This window comes from Pholcus phalangioides, unplaced genomic scaffold (genome assembly GCF_987345545.1).
Source record: "Pholcus phalangioides strain wild (caught in Gottingen) unplaced genomic scaffold, Ppha-v1.0 ptg000017l_1, whole genome shotgun sequence".
In the NCBI taxonomy this organism is placed as follows: domain Eukaryota; kingdom Metazoa; phylum Arthropoda; class Arachnida; order Araneae; family Pholcidae; genus Pholcus; species Pholcus phalangioides.
In genome coordinates this window covers 50234965-50257617 of record NW_028301610.1, presented here as the reverse complement: position 1 = coordinate 50257617, position 22653 = coordinate 50234965, and the positions used below count along the sequence as shown (strand labels likewise).

Here is a 22653-nt window from a genome sequence, read left to right as displayed (position 1 = left end):
ATTATGGTGTTACCAAGGTTTTAAATTTTCTGACACGTATAATATTTAAGGTTTTAGACAGCTCAGAACGTCAACTTCAATCATAGACACCCTGTAATACAATTCATATTTTTAATATTTTCAGATTATACAGTGGCATTGCTTTTGGTCAAGTATTCTCTTCAGAGTTTTCTCATTCCATGTGAATGCTGAAGAAAAAGAATTCTCATATATTTAAAATACCTAATTAACAAAGTTTTATGTTAATTTCAGAAAAATTTACGTAAATGATTGTACCGTACAAAAACCTTGTTTCTGATACTTTGTACTATGTTTCTTGGAATAAGCGGCCTGGAAATTATGTTTTTATAAATGAAACTTCAAAATTTTGGAGCCACATAAATTTTTCCTTTGCAATGTTGGAAAAAAGGCAAAAAAAAAAAAAAAAAATAGCCTCAAGATATATACATATATATTGATATTTTCGCCGTAATTCTTAGGAAAAATTTCTGCACTGCATGCGTTAGTTCTTGTTTGATAAAATACGATTTAAAAAAATCAATTATGGACAATGTCGCATAACTTCCGAATGACAAAACTGATCAACTAAATCAAATTTCAACTACTCGGAATTCGTCTTGAACATTTAATAAGCATTTTCTATAATAATTATTGTGTTGACTGAAGGGAAACATCGATATATATATGCAGTATATTACTCGTAAAATTCAATTATGTAATCAAATACATTTCAATTATGTATTCAGAATCTACTCTGTTATCATATTCCAATTATTTTTTAATTTTATTTTTGTGGGCACAGAGCATGACCTTACAGGTCCTTTCACCAACGAAAAGTCAAAATGCAATTTTAAAAAAAAAATCCTAATTATATTGTAGAAAAATTACGCTAAGCCTAAAATGATAAAAAAAAATATATATATATAAGCCTATAGCATTTAATTCCGAGATATGTATTCAAACTTTCAATGATAATTTTTTTTTCACATTACAGTATGATTTTAAAAGGTTTTACTATTTAAGGTTTTATTGCGTGTGGTCCATACAGATTTTGCAGCTCTTCCTACTAATTTTCTTGACCAATAATTTCTTAAATTTGCTACCCTTCTGGATTTGCCTCCCTGGGCAAATATAGCCCTCTAAGCCCCCCACTCGTAAATACGCCACTGATTACGGTTCACTTAAGTACTCTGGAACTGCCACAGGTCACTCGGATGATCTGAAAATATGCCGCAGGCTACTCAAGAAAAATAAATGTTAAAAATAAATGTCAAATTTATGTAAGAATTCATTTAGATGCATTTATACTTGTCTTTCTTTATTTTCTATTATAATATCGATGCATATTAGTTGCAAATTTTTTTCGCTCATTTGTTAGAGATTTATTCACTTTTATTAACTAAAACTATAAATGAAATTGAAAATTTCGAGTGATTGCTTCAGTGAAGTTCGAGTCGGAAAAATTTTCATTCATGAGTTGTGTTGTAAACAATTATATGAAATGTATAAAAATATGTATATTGTAGAAAAAAATGCCTTCCTTAGATATAGCGTACAAATATATATATATATATATATATATGAAGATATTGAACGAGAGCGTATATTTTAATGGTTCTGATACTTTGAAATAAATCATTTAGAAAGAAACAGGCCATTTTCATTTTCTTTTTAATAAGCTTATTTTTACAGTGTACAGCATACTACGAAAAATAATGCCTATGGATAATTTCATGCAAATTTCTGCCTCTTTCATATTCTGTACTCTCAGATCTGCTTCGAAAAATCATTAACTTCATTAGTGAATTGAATTTCATGGATTGCAGGAACTGAATCATATGAATGAATATACAGTGTGTCTAAGAAGTCCTTTTCCAAGCTCTTTCCTCTCAGCCGTTGGTCGTAGACAGAAACTTCCAATTAAAAAATGTTTTTAAGGCCGAATCACACTGTAAAGTTTTGTAAAAGTTCTTTACCAACACGTGGAAAACGTGACCAATAAGCTTATCGGTTACATTCGAGCAAATGCAACCGATAAGCTTATTGGCTGCATTTGTCAAGTACTCTAAAAGAATTTTCGTAAAAATTTTATAGTGTAATGCCGGCCTAAATGAGGTAAATATTCATATTATGGTAGCCTACTTTTACCATAGCTTACATAAACAAAACATTTTTTTTCAATGATAAAATTCAACTTTTTATATTCCCCCCCCCCCCCCCCCAGTCCATATCTGGTCCTACAGGCATACCTAGAAAAAGTCTGCCCTCGCAGTAACATGACTGTAAAATAATATAAATTTGTATTATTAGCATATGTGGTGGAAAATCCACTCTCTATATATAATGGCAATAAAAAAAAATATAAATAAAAACACTGAGGGGGAAAAACAGACAAATTGAGAAAGTTATAAACAATAAGTAAATAAAAAAAATCCAATATAATATGTTACTGCCAAAGCCCGAAGTGTGGCTCATTCGCGAAATTACCAAAAGTTTTGGCCAAAGTCCGATTTACATTTGCTCCATGCGTCACGTGGAGCTGATCCAATATGGCTGCTATATATATAGACATGTATCATACGTTGGCGATTTAAAAAAATGGATTTGGCTCCTACTGGGCCGTTTTATATTAGCACATCGAGCTTTGGCCAGGGATCCCCGGCCACTCCGCGAATTGGTCGGCTGAAAACCAAATTATGGAGCTAATCCAATACAGCTGCTATATAGAGAAAAAAAAGTGAAATTCGAGGGAAAAACTATAAAAATAATTATATAAACATATAGTTTTTTCTGCCAAATTTTGGAGGAAACAAATGATTACTGCATCGTGACTGCGGTTTGCCATAACTAACGAGGACAGAATTACCACCAAAAAATACGCCAACTTGACTATGATCCCGAATATGTCTTTTGTTATCGGACTTTGGCGAGGGATCACCTGCCACTTCGTGAACTGGCCTGATCAATATTTAAAAAAATTGGCAAATTCGCGAAGTGGCTAATTTCGGGCTTTGGCATGTAACATATATATATACCCAAGTGTCGCGTCGTTGGTAAACATGATAAATCGTGCAATATGATATACAAATACAACGCCACAACAGGCAAAATGCCCAACGAGGTGGCTGAGAAAAGATACCCATAACAAATATGTATGTCATATATTTCCAAAATACAGCAACTCAATTAAAAATGCTATTACAAAAACTATAAATAATATATATATACATGATAAGATATTATATAATGCTTTATGATTTGTCTTATTCTAAGTATGGATAGCTTCTCGATTTACCCCAACATGTTTATCGTGTTTCTTTTTAAAACGTGTAAATTGTGTTGGCATTTACTTTCTCCGGGGTAAACTATTCCAGTTATTAACAACCCTATTAGAGAAAAATTCCCTGCGACACCATAACCTAGAATTAAGACAGGATATACCACCATAACCCTTACCAATCGATACTGGTGTCATCTTGTAAAAGTAGTCGATTGGCTGTGTACTATACATGATAATTCATACATGTATCACTATATCTGGGTACGATCGTAAAATTTGTTATCATTATATTAGGGTCCGACTATATTCATCACACATACTAATCTCATTTGGAATTTTTTGTCATATTTATCAAATTCACCAATTACACTAGGATATTATGCATATTCACAGATACAGGCGATAATTTTCAAGTATTTATCAAATTTATTAATGACAGTTAGTTATTATGCATGATCCTCGGTATAAGTGATAATTTTTTTAGTATTTATCAAATTTACCAACGGAGTTGGGTATTATGACATCTCTACAACCCTGATAATTGCTCAAAAGAAAATATTGAGGGTAATGAGCTTTGCCTTGCCTCATTTAATGAACACACGGCTCCTCTTTTTAAACTATGGCGAATTCTTCCGTTAGATAGCTTGGTAAAATATCGATTAGGTATAATAATGTATGAATCACTACATGAACTAACACATATTCCCTCTTTTCCTATCACTGCACACGGATATCCAACAAAATTCTCCTCTAGAAACTGTATCCCGACCCCGAGAACTAATTTCAAGAAAAATGCGGTTCTCTTCCGGGGTATTCACATTTGGAATTCTCTGCCACTGAGTGTTCGAAATAAATCCTTAGCATTGTTCAAAATGACTGTATTTAACCATCTTCTGGATGAAAATCCCATGGAATGAAGAGAAATCGTCTGTACATATGTACAAAAGCACTTGTTATCACTGATAAGAGGTTTTCTTTTCCTTCACCACCCCTCCCTCCCTCCCTCTCCTCTCGCCAAAAACTCTATTTTCTTTTTAAATCCTATCTTTGTAAATGTTTCTCCAATGAGATCGGCATGCAACAGTCTGGCCCTTTTACATATGATGGCCTCGGTGCCGTCTCAACGCATCAGCCCACCCGGGCACGGCCCTGGAGCCTCAAGGGAAGAAGGGCCTCGGAAAAACGAGAAGTAGTTGAATTTTTCGAGATTTCACCAGAAAGATCTCTTGGATGCTATTGATGCTATTAAAGATGGCACTGGATGGCCTCCGAAACAGAATCGCCATCTTTTGATTGATATAAATTAATAATATTGCTTGCGATCTCTGTTTCGTTGGCACATTCACGGCTTTCACTATATCAGCTTACTTTTGCATCCTTTTTTCGCCTCAATATGGAACTTGTCGTGGATGGCGACTACCTTCCTTCTTCGAAGGGCTGCTGTCTCTAGAAACTTTCCTTGGCCCCATAGAATTTTTTGGTTAGACGCTCTGGTAGATGATCACATAACGAGAAACACCAGGCTCAGCAGGAGAACAAAAATTAGCAGCTGAGTCACGTGGGCACGCCGACGAAATCCGATACTAATTTTTCGGGGTAAAAATCGACGGAAACCGAAACCAGCGATAACCGGTCAACTGAAGCCGAGGTATTGCTCTGTACTTAATTTTATCAGTCGGCGACATCGGCAATTGGTACAGTCGTTAGGACGTGGGGCGCCCATGACGAAGGTTGTTGGTTCGATCCCCTCTTATACTCGGCCGGAATTTTATTTTCCACACTACCATCTTAATTTCTTGATGATCTTAAATTTGTATTCAATTTTAATTTTTTTTTAAATTTTAATAACATTTAATTTTTTTAAACACCATTGCACAGGTTAAATGTGATTCATTACGTTTCACCACGAATCGCCAGATGCACGAGGCTGGGAGGGGGGGGGTTCCAAACAGCGAACGTGGCGAGACGGGGGCCGCCCCCGTACAATAAATTATCAGTTATTAATTCAGTAAAAAAATGCTTTCATTTTTTCCTGATTTATTCCCAATGCGGCATCAAGTTGACAATAATAACGGCTCGCTGGGCCCTGCTATCATTTATTAACTCATAAGGAGCCGACTCATTCCTTTGTTATTGGTTCAAAATGAAAATAACTAAATATCTTTTTCTTTAGAGAGAGAGCGTTTATTTATAAACGCTGTTCATTTGAGCGAAATCGCCAATCAACTCTCATGTTTGGCGATAAGTTGCCAATCAAAACACATGTTCAATGTTCAACCAGCACCTAGATTCAACAATGTTCAACACTGCAGCTAGATTTTCTTAAACTGACTGCGATTAGTGAGGAAGGCTTCCACCCATTTGAGGAGTTGAATGCATAGGCCAAGGTTTGAAATTTAAGTAGAAGTTTATTATAGGCCACCCTGTCAAAAGCTTTGGGAAAATCCAAAGAAATTATATCAGTTTGGACGTTTTTTTTGTCGATCCTGCTAGACATAGATCGTGTATTAAAAGAGCTAATGCTGATAAAGATGATCGAAAGCCGTGCTGGTTAAGGAAAAATAAGTTTATATCGAATCAAGGTGTGAGTGAATTTTCTTGGTAACTCATTTACATGATCAAAAATGCTTGCAGCATGTAGAGGTGATTGCGACTGGTCTGACGCTGAAAATAATATGAAGATTGTTGGAAATTTCATGAGCGTAAAATTTGAGAATATATATGATTTGGCTTCCTATCGTGGCCAGAGGGCTTGAATTTTTTTTTAAAAAAGATTCAACAGGCCTACTTTAGAGAAGACAGGGCTGGGGTTGAATGAATCAGAAAAGGGATTCATTCCTCAAATTTGCCGTTTCTAGGTCACTCTTTTGGTCAGTCATACATTTGCACACTCTTTAGGTAACTCTTTTGGTTGCTCACTGACTTGGCTCATTAATTGGTCACTCATTTGCTTACGCACCATCTAGGTCATCGGATGCTCACAGACGTAGCTTCTCACTCACTAGATAGAGGCGGATCTATGGTTTGGCCACCGTCAAATTCTGCCGCGCCCTTCCCCCATTTTAGTCTAATTTTCTTGACCACTCATTCCTCAAATTTGCCGCAACTGCAAACTTGCTACTCTGACAGGCGCGGATCCGGGAGGGATGACTGTCCCTCCCAAGAGCAGCACATAACATGTGGGAAAATAAGTCTTTCCCGTAAAATACGGGACGATTCAACGAAGAGACTCAATAACTCGTCCCTCCCCATACATTACCCTGGATCCGCGAATGCGCTGTGGGCCTGCTAAGCTCCCCTTGCAAAAGCACCTCTGTTTTTAGTTTCAAGAACATTTCGATCGGTTTTAATTTTTCCCAATTTTATCGTCAATCAATTATTACGTTTGGGCCCTTTTTCGAGGCCTACGAACCGTCAATCCTCACTACCCCCCTCCCTTTTCGCTCATGTAAGAACCACGGCCCCCCATATCCTGCAGCAAGGCCCTATAAGACAAACGGTATTCGGAAATTTCGTCCCCGACATTTCACCCGCCCTGACCGTTGAGGTGAGGTCAGTCATACAGTCAGTGAGTGACCGTATGAGTGAGTGACTGTATGAGTGATCAAATGAGTGATCGTTTTCGTGATCAAGTTAGTGGTCGTTTTCGGGGTCAAGTTAGTGACCGTATGAGTGGTAAAGTCAGTAACCATATGAGTGACCGTACCGTATGAGTGATGAAGTCAGTAACCGTATGAGTGACCACACTCACTTGGTCTTTCATATGGTCAAATACTGTCACTCAAACATGCGGTTGCCCGTGCACTCCCTTGCTCAATATACACGCACACACACACACACGGTCACCCACCCACTTACTTTTCCACTCATTTGGTCAATTACCCACTCACACTTATCTACTCGTACAGTCATTCATAACTTCAATTGTCACACGCGCATTCACTTTGTCACTCAGTCACTCACTTGGTCACTCATACGGTCACTCAGTCACTGGCTTGGTCACTCATATGGTCAGGACAGGCGAAATGTTCCGAGGACGAAACGTGCCGTGGCGAAGTGTCGGGGATGAAAAGTCAGAGGTGAAATTTCCGTAAACCAGGCTTTTATAGGCACTATAGTGAATTTATAGTATGAAAAAACAAAAAATAATAGTTATTGCCCCAGAGCCGGAGACCCATCATCAGCCCCACCTTTGTGTGGGGGGGGGGGGCCATGGCGAGAAGGATCAAAGTCTCAACGCCGTGTGGTCATTACATTTATTGTTTAAAAACTGTTTATACTAGATCCGGGTGAAAAAAAGATTTAAAAAGAGTTTTTCATCGATTTTTTTACACTTCCCGCCAAACTTCTTATATCGATAATTTCTTTTTTATGGTGGTGATGATGATGGTTGTCGTCTGCAAAAGAAAGTGGCGGCCCCATCAAAACGTCATTATTTGACGTACTTTCTGCCGAGGAAGTGCCAAAGAAACGAATGGAAGGGGAAAAAGGGATTCTTTTTCCTTTCTTCCTAATTATAGACACGTAAGGAATATTTTATGAATTTTTTCCCCCTCCTTATGGTCGTCTGCCGTTTTGGAAGGAGAACGGGAGAGTTCTTTGCCCCCTGTTGGCATTTGAATGTAAGTTTTCGTGAGGGGAATTAATGAGCTCTTTTTCGAGCGAAAATAAGGAAGACACGCATAAAGAGCTCTTCTCAGAGCTCTTTTTTTTACGAGGTGGACATGACGCGTTCTCGTCGGACAATCAGGAAGTAAGTTCACGAAGATCATCGCGACGAGGCGGAAGGTATAATTTCCATCTTATTATGCTTGAAATTTTAAAACTAAATTCAAAATATGCCGGTATATTTCGTGCCGTTCATTATCTTTTCTTTTTGAATTGACTTTAAAAAGAAAAAGGCTTGCTTTTTTTCATTGTTGATCTCATTGATCAACGAAACGCTGTGTTTCGTAAACAATATTCAATATAGATATTGTGTAAAATTATGCTATGGTAATTGTTGTTCTCTGCACAATCGTTCTTTTTTAATGACCCAAAACGATGTGATTTTCAAAGAATGTTTCGAGGCCTCAGAACCAGGGACTTCGAAAATTAATCCACCAAATAACGGTTTTCAATAATAATTTTGGCCACCACAAGATTTTTTTTTATTCTACAATATCTTTGGCTAAACAGCGCGTTCTCACAATATCTTCGAAGAAGGAAAAAAACCGCTCTTTCTCTGCGATATCTCTGGCAAAAGCAATGCTTTCAAATGATATCTTCGATAAGCTACGCATTGCAAGAATACCTTCGGCAAGATAATATTTTCGGAAAAAAAAATGTTCTTTCCGATAATATCTTTGGTGGCTAAATGCTATTTCCGATATCTTCGCAAGAAGCACTTTCGGATGATATATCCGGCAAACAATGCTTTCGAATGATATATCCGGCAAACAATGCTTTCGAATGATATATCCAGCAAACGATGCTTTCGAAGGATAATCTCTAGCAAACAATGCTTTCGAAGGATAATCTCTAGCAAACAATGCTTTCGAAGGATAATCTCTAGCAAACAATGCTTTCGAAGGATAATCTCTAGCAAACAATGCTTTCGAAGGATAATCTCTAGCAAACAATGCTTTCGAAGGATAATCTCTAGCAAACAATGCTTTCGAATGATATCTGCAATAATGCTTTCGAGTGATAATCTCTGGTAAACAATACTTTCGAGTGATAATCTCTGGTAAACAATGCTTTCGAATGACAATCTCTGGCAAACAATGCTTTCGAATGATAGTCTCTAGCAAACCATGCTTGCGAATGATAATCTCTGGTAAACAATGATTTCGAATGATAATCTCTGGCAAACAATCCTTTCGAATGATAGTCTCTAGCAAACCATGCTTTCGAATGATAATCTCTGGCAAACAATCCTTTCGAATGATAGTCTCTAGCAAACCATGCTTTCGAATGATAATCTCTGGTAAACAATGCTTTCGAATGATAATCTCTGGCAAACAATCTTTTCGAATGATAGTCTCTAGCAAACCATGCTTTCGAATGATAATCTCTGGCAAACAATGCTTTCGAACGATAGTCTCTAGCAAACCATGCTTGCGAATGATAATCTCTGGTAAACAATCCTTTCGAATGATAGTCTCTGGTAAACAACGCTTCCGAATATCTCCGGCAAATGATGCTTCCGAATGATAATCTCCCGCAAACGATGTCATCTTTCTAATGCCGTGATTTCTAATGCCATCTCCAGAAAACGATTCTTTCAAATGCTAAATAAATAAAAATAAATAGAAAACGCTCTTTCTGACAATAATCTTCGTAAGAAGGGCTTTCGGATAATATTTTCTCCAGCAAACGACGCTTTCGAATGATATCTTCGGAAAACAATACCTTTTCAACAATATCTGTGGCAAAGAACGCTCTTTCTAACAATATCTTCGGCGAGAGAATCTCCGGCAAACAATGCCTTCGAATGATATCCTCGATAAACGAAACTTTCCGATAATAAACTTTGCCGCTGTGGTGGTCGAGTGGTTATAGTGACGGACTCGCGATGCGAGGATCCGGGTTCGAACCCCACAGCGTTGGTCGGCTGAAGTTGGTTTTCTGTGGTTCCTAACTTCAAGGCGCAAATGCGAGCCGATCTCCCCGTTAAAAAGTCTCGCCACAGAGAGCAACAGTCCTACAACGATAAATCATTCAATCATAACACTTCACTCATAGTTAGAAAAACTGGTGGCAGATGGCAGCACTACACATAACACGCATTACAGAGAAACAAAAAACTTCACGTCAGGTTTCACTACACGTACACGCACATTCCCGCATGTACCGATTCGTTGGGGGTTCCGCGGAGCGGGGGTGAGGTGTGGGCGGGGTACATGTGTGGTGTAGCAGTAGTAGGTAGGGCCTCCAAAAAATGGCTCGGGGATCCATGATGTTCTTAAGTCAGCCACCTCGTTGGGTAATTTGCCTGTTGTGGCGTGGTATTTGTATTTGTATAATCTTCGATAAATAATGCGTTCGCATGTTTCCGCGAGCAACACTATCCGAAAACATCTTCAGTAAAAGAACGCTTTCTAAAAAAAAAATTTTTGTGTGGCCAGGAACTAATTATTTGGCCAGCCGGGGCAAGAACGCATTTTTGCGCCCGCCCCCCCCCCGTAAAGTTGAAGGAGAGTTTAAAGAGTGAAATTTGCACCCCCCTCTAGCGCCTGGGGTGTAAGACCTGCCTTCCCCCCAATTGCCGCTATGGTAGCCAGCAACGGGCTTTCATACATGGTATCTTAGACAAAAGAAAATCCCCTATATCGGCAATATTTTGGGCAAATGATGTGTTGTTCCCTTATAGTTTTTGCCGATTGATGATTTCGCAAATAATGGCAACATTTCTATTGGAATTTTATAGTCTAGAACAGTGGATAACAGCTGGCCCGCGAGGTGATTTCGTGCTGCCCATGACCACAGGTAAAACTGCTTGTATTAAATTAGTTTTCTTATCATTATTTAAGCCATTATTTTCAACAGCACACCTGATTAATGCACCAACACACCCCTGTCCCACCCCGAAGGGTGTTCATCCGATGACTCAGTACAAATCTGATCGGGCGAGATGGAAATAATTCCCGAATCGAGAGCCAGCGAAGCCAGATTCGAGGGGTGGAGCAGACCCTGTTTAACAAACTATTTACATTCATTATTTCTAGGGACGATAGTAATTAGCTCTGTTCTCGTCACACTGCGATCGGAAAGTCTCTTAAATTATCTCATAGGCATTTTTTCTCCCATGTCTTTCCACTACCTCGTTTGGCAAGTTGCTTTTTTCGTGGCCTCTGTATTTGTAGCCGAATGAATATTTGGTATTCTGCTCACTGTGGCGAGACTTTTTTGAAAGCGGATGTGTCAACCCACTATGGCACTTCGAAATTACACACGCACACAACCGACGCAGACCCGCACCACCTAGAGATAGGCGGCCTCCGCACGGGTTGACATAAACGCCATTCAGACCACCTACCAAGTTTGTCACATATTGAAACACAGCATCCTATTTCATTTTCCTTACTTTGGCGTAGAATCTTCCTGATTGACCCGCAAATACCGCATGGTGATTGGATGTGGGGCAAAGAAGTCGCCAATTTTGAGCCCGATCATTTTTTTTCCCGCACAACGGTGATATTGGCACGAGCAGGGAATTTTTTCCCCTTAATATTCTGAGAGAAAATGGACTACTTACGGACATCACAAGCAACGTGTGGAGGCCTTCTATTTCTAGGAGGTGCTGCGCAGACCCTAATAAATCCAAAGAGTAAAAATACTCCATATTTGAAGGTCAGATTCATATTGTGTGTCAAAAACAAAGAAGCTGTCACCTCTAAATTTCGACATAGCTGATTCAGCACCTCCTAGAGATAGAAGGCTTCCGCACTCTGCTTGTGACGTCAGTAAGTAGTCCATTTTCTTTCAGAATATTCAGGGGAAAAAAATTCACTGCTCATACCAATATCATCGTTGTGCGGAAACGAGCTCAGAATTAAGATTTCTATGCCCCACATCCAATCACTACGCGGTATTTTTGAGCCAATCGAGAAGATTCTACGCCAAAATAAGATGCTGTGAAACGAAATAGGATGTTAGTAGTATAGGCTGGTTCGACTCTGGACCACCATCGACATTAGGGAAATATATTTCGCGTTTTGATATTCTATAAATTCTTCATCCGACTCCAATGTCGACGACTTTGTTTTCGAGTGAAGCAAGTAGACTCTCATCACAAGTTTGAGTACACTAAGTGCTAATGCCAAGAAGTATAATATTTTCTCTACATGAAGTTCATAGCGAAAGAAGATGATGTTAAATTTAAACATTCATCTATGGTTCTTTGTTATTGTTCACAATTTGTAAAACAACTCTATCATGATATTATAAGAATTGATAAAAGTATTCAAAAAAGAATTTATACCTGCAATTATGTTTTTATGTTTTATTCAAATGATGACTGCATTTTATCCAATAAAAAATTAATTGTTGTGTATTATTAGTTATAACATTTTATATATATTTCTTGAATACATATATTTGTTATTATTATTATTTTATTATTAATATATACTTTTTACTTACCATTCGCCAAGAATAGTCAAAATCCATTAGCTTCGTAATCATGAGGATATGGAAAAGTCAATATGCATCACCACGCTTACAAAATTGATTATAGTCACATTTTGCAAACGTAGTGACACAAATTTTTTTCCCTACAACTCCCATTTTCGAATTAGTCCTTTCTTTTATTCGAATTTCTTTTATTTCAAATACAAACATGAAAAGCGCATACATTCAATCGGTTTTTTTTCTTTTTGAGTGACACAATCGGTTGAAAAATTATCACAGGCTTTTCGTATACATAAAATCATAACAGAAAGTAATTTCAGATACAACTGATGTTAAAATACCAAAAATAGTAATATATTATATAAGAAAATGCAAGTTCCTGTGATTATATACCTCATTATTTTTATTTCATATACATTTTTACGTAAGTTCTATACAAGTTTCACATGCGTGCAATCGAAGTTTGTGAAAATCTTAAAAAATTACAAATTTCATGTCTGAACTGATTTTTTGAAAATATCAAAATGTGAAAAATAGCAATGTGAATGATACTCCGTGATAAAAATCAAAATATAAAAAAGAACAGAGCAAAAATGATAGTCCATGATTTTCCTCCTCCTTTTCATTATTATATACAAAAATGTGTTAAGCAGAATCACAAATGTTCCAATAATGTATAATATGCATACAATATATATATATATATAATATATATATAACTTTCTCATCAATTCATATATAAAAACTAAATCTCAGTGTGTTTGAACTCCATTACAATGTTTCATACTTTTCATTAAATTTTGCTGAAAAACATTTTATAAAATATTCAAATTAAAATATAAACGTCACTTTTGGACACATTTTTTCAGAAATTTAAACTATACATCAATGAGCATTTGCTACGCTATGAGCTGCATTCAAAAAAAAAATATCATTTGAAATTGTTTTTATCGCGGATCGCGCAATTCTTCGAAAATCCACACTGAACATAGTTGATTGGAAAACTTTTGTTATATTTAAATTGAATATGGTATTCAATACTTCTTCAAATGATAATTTTGTTGACAACATTACTTCATAAGATTTAGTCAAATTGTTATCAAATATCAAAAAATTTTCAAATGACTTGCAGGTTCTACATATTCTATCTACATTTTCCTTACATTCAAAAATGTACCAAGACATTTCAGAAGCGTTTCTCAAGATTGATTTTACTTCACGCTCACCCAACGGACCAGGGAAATTTAGTTCTTCCAGTGTGTAGCTATCATTGAACTGAGTGAGGTAGATGAATGCTGTCGTAAAAGATGAAGTTTGAAATTATTTATTTCGGAAATGTCCTAAAGAGCTGACATCGATACCATTGACATGTATATATTTTTTATCATAAAAGCAACTCAGACTTAACTTATTTTGTTCTTGTGTAAAAACATTATGATTTTTGGAAATGATAGAATGCTGAATATCTCTTCGTATATTTTGATTCAAAAGAATCTGTTTGTAATCATTTATAGTGTATTTAGCAATTACTTCTTTCTTTATCCCTTTTGCACGTTTTTTGTCATTTTCACCAGGACAAGATAAACTGTACATTTTAGGCTTGAGCCCTACAAATTCATCAATAGGTTTACCACAAGTCTCATCTTTTAGGAGACCCGGTTGGTTTTTTTTTGCTTCGTTGTGCAGAGAATTTGTTATTTCATAATTACTAAAATCAATTATATCTGAAAAATATGTTTTCAGATCTTTATATACATCAGCTGTATGGACCTCCAGTACAAATGAGTCAGTATCCGTGTATAAAAGTTTCACTTTATCTTTATAAAAATTCACAAATTTATCATAAAACAATGTATACATCCAAAGCTTACTAAGTTCTAAAACCGAGAAACCAACATGGATTGGTTTGTTCAGTAACAGCGTGTTTTTTCTAATTTTGAATAAGGCTAAGTTTTCATTCAGGCATAAAAAATTTTCAAGATTAGGGCTTCCCAAATATCTTTTGCATTCTTCGCTTGAGGTCGCTATTCGCACATTTATTTTTTTTCGAGGGTTTTCACAAGTTTTACCAAAAAAACTATTATTCATTAGTTTATATAAATTCTTTTCACATTCACTGCTAGCATTTCGACGATAGCGGTTATTCAGTTCAATGTAACTTTTTATCCACGCTTTTTGTTTGAAAGATAATATTTTGTGGATTTTTTTTATCACTAGACCATGACATATGTAAAATTTGAGATTCCTATAGTGTACTACATAGTTATTTTTGTCATAGAAATTAGGAACGAGTTTTGTTGTGGAGCTTAATTTTATATTAAATTTTTTCATAAGATTAATCTGATAATCCGACATCATGTCTTCTGAAAGTTTCAAATGTTCCACAGCAAGTGGATATTCATTATGACAGTCATGAAGCTTAGATGGATAATGTAGATCCACCTCTAATATATATCCTTCATCCGAATCGTCTGAGATATCCATCAGATTGAAATTCTCTATTTCATAATCAGAGAGAAAGCGAAAGTTCGATATCGGTAGTTTTTCCATCAATGCTTTACTATAAAGTCCATTTACATCTAACATAATTATGTAGACATTTGGTTTGTTTGAATCATAAGTGTTGGGAATATATTTATTGTTAGCTTTTGCATACCTACGTCCGTTAAAACAAACACCACCTCGTATCCCTCGTTCTATAAACGAATACATTTCATAGTCTGTAAAGAGTTCTAAATTAACTTTTGAATGCTTCAGTCCCGCTGTCCAGGAGAGTTGGGGGGATGATAGAAAGCTAACAACTTCGAGCTCGAATACGTCATAAACAGATTTCCTGTAATTCTGAAATACTTCAGCTAAAAGGACAACATCAGTAATTTGGTATAATAACAAGTAGTCATAAAAACTTTTACAAGAGAATGACGTCCACACGAGTTTGGCGTGATCGTATTCATCGTTTGTGATAGTTTCTCCAGAAAGTATATTATAAAAACATTCTTTAGGAGGTAAGTTTTTCTCTTTTAATACCGACAGGTCAGAAAAATATGAGTATGGGAATATACCTTTCCTTTTTAAGAGCTCTTTCTTTTCAAAACTTCCGAAAATTTTGTTGAATATTTTAAATTCATGTCCATCGTTAATTAGATTTCTAGTTAGAGCATCCAATGAAGCGTTTAAAAATGAATAAGAATCTATAAACTTTACCTCATCCAAAGTAAAGGATGAAAATTTTTCAAATGTGCTAGGAATTATTGTGATATTGTTGAACAAGTTAGAGGGAATTTCTTTTAAGATAAAATGAGAGTCATAATTTTTTAAATTATGGATTATTACTGGAATTGTGTACGTTGTTTGATAAGCAAGGTTACAGCTTTGATGGGCATAACCAATTATACCAAGAGGGAGAGTGTGATGGTGATTACGAACGCGAATGTCACTGTGTTGAAATTTTTTTTTACAAATATGACACGTATTTTTATTAATGGCTTCACTTATTTTATCTTCAAGCGGTAGTATGATTTTCATTCTTTCTATTAGTTTTTTAGAAATGTTTCTTATTGTATGGATGAAGTTGCTCACTGCGTCAACATCACAATAAAACTTTTGGTAAATTATCTTATCATCGTTTTCTAGAACTAAAATAAAATATGATATTACTTGGTGAAACTCTAGAGGTGTATTGTAAGATTTTTCAGGTGAGGGGATAACCGTTTTAAGTTTCGTTGTTAAACTTTCGAAATCAGCATAAATTACAAACGGATGCTTCACCATTAACTTGAATTCTTTAAAATTTAACTGCGGATTGTCAGGCATTTTTATTGCTTGAGGTTTTTGGTTCATACAAAAAAATTCATGCCTGTCAAGGCTATGTTTTCGGTGAAATCCGAGAAGACAGTTCCTACAGTAATGATGTACGCCTGGCTTTGAATATAAAAATCGATTTATGTTAAGAATTAAAAAGAAGTGATCTTTGAAAAGCAACAAATCTACAAACTTTTTAAATTTGTATTTGCTTATATATAAAGGGTAAACATTACTTTCAAATCCGAAAACATTTATAGAGATTTTGTTTAATTTTTCAAAGGTTGGGATTTTAGACATCGTCATAGGAAATTCAAGTTGTTTCATATTGAAATATTTCACATATTTTGTGTACTTTGTAACTCGTTGCTTGTGAGACCGGGAAGGAAAAAATTTTGCAATTACACAATAAATGAAACATAAATTATCACTACATTGAATATTTAGTACAGCTTTTTTGTTATTTAATTTCTCAGGTAGATTTGTATGACACCCACCTCTCCATTGATGATACACACCAATATGGATGTTAATTTTTTCTACTCTATATATTTTCCAACCCGAACCTTGAAATATATAAGATTCAATTGAGTTTAGAACCTTAGAAAATGCATCCTTCAATTTTGTATTTATTAGATTCACAGTTAGAACTATTTGCGTAGATGAATTGAAATATGCATACCTGAAGTTAGTGTCGGTATCTAAATTCTTGATGAAAATTATAGTCAGAATGATAAAAAATTTTATGCTTTGTTGCCTTAAATGAGACTTGATTATTTTCTTGATTTCGCTCTTATTGTTAATTAATGCCCCGAGCGGATCTACTGCATTTTGTAACAATTTTGTGTAGTTTACTATGTAGCCATTGAAGGATGATTTTTCGGTTGCAAACATTTTTTGGAAAGGGGACAGCTGTGACATGTAAATTCAAAATTTTACTTCCAAAAACTAGACTTTATAAGCTAGCAAATAAATGAATCGAGTATATAATAAAATCACACTACAAATCACAATTGCAATAGTAAATATTATAACGTCCATACCATGTTTCCCATTAATAAGCATTACGTAAAAATAATGCCAAGTTCTATAATACACCACTCCCTGTAAATCAATATCAAATAGACATCATTCTATAAGCTCTCCCCGTCTAAATAACACAAATCATTCATATAGTTTCACGAAGTCGGAGACACTTTGTAACCCCTTCATTAGGTTATCCAACATTTCCAGATTCACATTGAACCGATTTTTTATCAGACCATTTTCGAGTCTGTAGAAATTGAGATAATTTGCCTTTTTATACTCAGTAGTTTCAAGGCAAATTCCTTTCCCCACATAAATTTTATAGTTGGGGATGTCCTTTGGTTTGTTGACGAAATCGTTCAACAAAATTAGGTCAAAGTTCATCTCATTATTCGATTTTTTTTGCAGTAGATGATTCCCGATTGGAGGAGATGAGATATTCTCTTCAATGTCAAAATCTCTTCTCTTCTGTTTTTTCTTCAACAGAGAGCTAGCTAAGAAAATGAAATTTTTTGAATAAACAGGTCTGAAGTATGATAAGAATCACCATTATTTTATATTTAAATTCCAAGATTAGTTAGAATTAAAATTCAAATTTTTTTCCACTTACTACTCAAGTTTTTATTTCTCCTTTTCAATTTCTTTTCGATTTGGGATATGGTATCTGAACCAGTCTCTAAAAATTTATTGAAAAATTAAATTTATTTTTAAATTCAAGATATACGTCTTTGTTTAAACCTAGAATATCAACTCTGTGTACTCTGATACGTATACCAAGAAGAATCGATAGTTTAAGTACCATACAGTTTTTATTTTAGTTAGTATTCTAGGGTAAAAAAGTAATAATGAAAATAATAAATAGCCAATAAGTTAAGTACACTTACCCGATTCGCTCATGATGATGACTTGTAGATGCTTAAGATGCAGAGATCCAAGAGCTCTGAAGTGAATGTGAGTTAGCTCTGAGACTGGATGAGTTTAAATACTTTTTCCAGAAATGACCTATAGTTTTTGAAGGTTATCTTAAACGTTTGACAACCCCTTGGTCTCACCTTGACAACGACCCTCTTCATGAAAGTTTAATAACCCACAGCACTGGAGTGCATGTGGGTGTGTGTAGGTAGTCTCTTATCCCACATACCAGAAATTCCCAATTAAGCAAACAAGATGCTAAATAACCGAACGGAGACAGGAGATTGATTGTACGACTATTTTTATTTTTTCTATACATTTGCCTACATGGCTTACATATTAAAATCATGAAAGTTACAACATACTGGTACAAAAAGTTTCTTTCAGTTTTATCAGATGGTGATCAAACACTCGTTATCGTAGTCCATCATCTTCTTGCTTTGTTTGTTGAATTGAGGAGCACCAAGATTCAAATCTTTCACAATCTCAGAGTTGCTGAGAATTTTGAAATATCCCAGCTTTAATGGTAGCGTTTCAGGAACGTCAATTGCACTCGTAGTTGCAGCTTGAATACATTCTAGTATTGTAGAATACAACTTTTCACTGTAGAAATATGGTTTGTATTGCTTATTGCTTTCATTTGCTCTATACAAGAATATGAATCCGTATCGCTCCATCACTTGAGTTATTATGAAATCGACTTGGTTATTTTTTTTCAATTTATAGAGAAAGCACCTGTCACAGACTTTGATTGGTTCAAACAGAATATATTATATACCAGAAAACCGGTTTCTTACCAATAAATTTATGGAATTTCATTCTTTGATAAAAATCATGCTAGAGCATGTTTGACATATATCTGAGAGCGAATCAGCGCTAATTAACTCAAAATTATTTTTCACAAATTCTTCAACCACATTCTCACTGTATTCAGTGTTTCTAGATAATCCATGCAAAGGCTTTTTTCTAGCTATATGCCATAAAAAATACAAACAGAAATGTCCACAACTTTTTGAATACGGTCCTTGGTATGTGATTTCATTCCACTCTAAAAATCTAGCGTTGTCATAAATAAATTTGCGTATTTTCAAAATCTTAGGTCTCGTACCATAACTACAGAAATAATAACATTTTCCGTTTTCAAAATAAATAGCAACCCAATGACTTCCAGGTTCGCTAGCAGGGTCTAAATTCACAATGAATTTGGATTTGGATTTTAAATTTTCTGGCGCAAGGACCAATTTGATCAAACTGCGCCAAAACAAACTATAAAAATAAGAAAAATCATCCTTTTGTCATGTCAAAATACTAAAATCATGCATGATAAAAAGCAACGTAAAGCATAAAAAAATTACATGAATCGTAAAAATCTATAATTTGTTATAAAAACCAATGGCTTTGATGAATTTAAAAATGCGAGATGCATCGCTGTGGTCATTTAAAATGTCATGAAGTGAAAGATGACTTTGACCAAAAGCGGTCGTAAAATGATGACGGTGATATGAACAAGTAAAAGCATGAGCAATGGTCAATGGACTTTGACAATGTGGGCACTGTGGCTGACTCTCTCGTAATAAAAGATATGATTGTGTGATACGACTGTGTCCTATGCGCAACCGGGCAAGAAGAACTTCCTCCTTTCGGTTAGTTCTGCAGCTCGAACGCCAATGGCCAAGTGTGGGCTTGATGGCATGTAATTTGTTATTAATTTGATTGTTCCAATGGTCCTGCCAGCGGTGATGCATCACTTCCCGGAGGATTGAGAAGTGGTCACTGGCAGGTACCAAAAGGCTATTATCAATGTTGGTTGTTGTTCGAGCTGCGGTGTCTGCTTTTTCGTTGCCCGGTATTCCTACATGACCTGGTACCCAGTAAAATTTTACTGTGGTACCATGATGAATGAGGTAATGCAGTTCAAGAAAAATGGAATGAATGAATGGATGAGTGTGAAACGTACAGGAACACAGTGCTTGCAATGAGCTAAGAGAGTCGCTAAAAATGATGCATCGTCGGTGGCGTTTGAGTCGTATATGACGTAGAGCCTGAAGGATTGCGTACAGTTCTGCCGAATATATAGTCAATGTGTCTGGAAGTTTGAAAGATGTCTCCTCACAGCAGATGTAGGCACAACCGACATGGCCAGGGCTCTTGGAGCCGTCGGTATATATGGGGAAGTACCTGTTGTACCTACCCCTGTGCCTAAAGAATATCTGTCGATATATGACATCTGCTGTGGTGGCTCTAGGGTATAATGATAATGAAAGAGAGACATCTGGCAGAGACTGCTCCCATGGTGCCAGTTGCCAAGCAACTGGGGCCACACGACTGATGTCTAATTCTAGTTCTTCCACAAGTGCCCTCATACGAAGACCGTACGATGGAACACATGAAGGTCGAGCAGCAAATAGTCTATGAAATGAGGGATTAAAAGTGACACGATGAAGTGGATGATCTGGAAAAGACTTCATCTTGATAAAATATTTCAAGGAAAGTTGTTGGCGTCTTGATGTCAGTGATGGCTCGTTGCATTCGACATACAGGCTCTCCATTGGAGACGTCCGGAAAGCTCCAGAACAAATCCGCAGGGCGAGATGGTGGACTGGGTCGAGCACACTCAGATAGCTCCGAGGTGCCGACCCGTATACAATGGAGCCGTAGTCGAGCTTCGATCTTATTAAAGCTTTATATAAGTGGAGGAGCGACTTACGGTCAGCTCCCCACGATGTAGAAGAGATGACCTTCAAGAGGTTCATCGTCTTCATGCAACGAGCTCTTAATTGCGCAATTTGAGGTTTGAAAGTGAGTTTCTTGTCAAATGTGATGCCGAGGAATTTAGTATTTTCTACAATAGGTATTAGATTGTTATTGAGAAACAATTGTGGGTCATCATGTAGGTCTCGACGCCGACAAAAGTGCATAGCAACAGTCTTGTCAGCGGAGAATGAAAAGCCGTTATTATGAGCCCACTTGCTGATCTTGTTGAGAGCGGTTTGTAATTGTCTCTCGGCTGACCTCATATTCACTGATTGGTAAGATATCAACAGATCATCCACGTAGAGTGCGCCAGTGACAGACAACGGGAGTTGGTTCAACACCCCGTTGAGTCTTAAAATGAAAAGTGTTACACTTAAAATGCTACCTTGAGGTACACCTTGTTCTTGAATTTGGGGAGCTGATAACGTGCTTCCGATCCGTACCTGAAAGATGCGGCGAGCAAGAAAGTTCTTAATGAAAATGGGCAAGTTGCCCCGCAAGCCGCTATTATAGAGGTCGGAAAGAATTCCGTGCCTCCAAGTACGGTCGTAGGCCTTTTCTATGTCGAAAAATATGGCTAGCATATGCTCCCTCTTCACAAATGCTTGTCTTATTGATGTCTCAAGGCGTAACAAATTGCATGTTGTGGACCTGAACCGTCTAAAGCCGCTTTGATGTTTAGATAAAATATTGTTAACCTCAAGGTAGTGCATAAGGCGATAGTTGACCATGCGTTCCATGAGCTTACATAGACAACTGGTCAAAGCAATAGGTCGGTAACTATTAGGTTGCTGAGGATTTTTGCCAGGCTTCGGGAATGCAAGAACAATGGCTGCTCGCCAGGTGTCAGGAAATGAATGACTGACCCAGATCCGATTAAATAATATGAGTAAATGTGAGAGTGATTCTGGTGACAGATGCCGAATCATGGAATAATGAATGGCATCCGGCCCTACAGCTGAGTCAGGACTTCGCTGCAAGGCCGTCGTCAGTTCATGAAGGGTGAACAAGGAATTGTACCCCTCCGGTGTAAAAGGCCGGAAGGTGTACGATGTACGTTCGGCTGATGATTTAATGGGATGAAACGATGGGGGATAGTTCGCATCACTGGAGACAGTGGCAAAATGGGCGGCGATGGTATCCGCAATATCCCTCACATCGCTGATGATAGTGCCATTGGTGTTTAAAATAGTGATCGGATGAGACTGATAATGACCATTGATTTTTCGGATCCGGTCCCAAATGACTTTAGATGAAGTAGATGAATTGATTCCCGTGGTAAACTTGTGCCAGGACTCGCGTTGAGCCTGGCGCCTGGTTCTTCTCGCTATCGCCTTTGCTTTTAAAAATGCCAACTTATTATCATGGGTAGGATACCGCCGGAACCTACTCCATGCTTTCTTTTGTGCTTTAATCGTAAGACTACATTCGTGGTTCCACCAAGGTTTAGGAAATTTAGGAAGTTTCGAGGAAACTTTGGGTATTGTTTCATTGGCTGCTGAGATCATACAACTGGTCACAAGGTCGACACAATGGTCAACGTCGGGTTGCGAAACCATATCCTCCGTGATTTCTGCCTTGACCGTGAAGTCAGCCCATCGGGCGGCCACAAGCTTCCACCGAGGAGGTCCCTCAGGTATGCTATGGCGTCGGTCGAGGCACTTAACCACTAGAGGAAAATGATTGCTCCCGTGGAGGTCTGGATCAACCGACCAGGACCAGTTGGGCAAGAGTGTGGGTGAACATAACGATAGATCTATTGCAGT

General features: G+C 36.8%; 1 protein-coding gene across 1 annotated transcript; it reads right to left on the bottom strand.

The window, feature by feature from the left end:
• Positions 1-17236: 17236 nt before the first annotated feature.
• LOC149074058 (uncharacterized) lies at positions 17237-18745 on the bottom strand. The gene is made up of 3 exons (XM_089246577.1): positions 18106-18745; positions 17832-17897; positions 17237-17715 (listed from the first exon to the last, which is right to left on the bottom strand). The coding sequence occupies exons 1-3, from the start codon at positions 18116-18118 to the stop codon at positions 17360-17362; spliced, it is 435 nt and encodes a 144-aa protein (XP_089102703.1). The 5' UTR covers positions 18119-18745; the 3' UTR covers positions 17237-17359.
• Positions 18746-22653: the final 3908 nt, after the last annotated feature.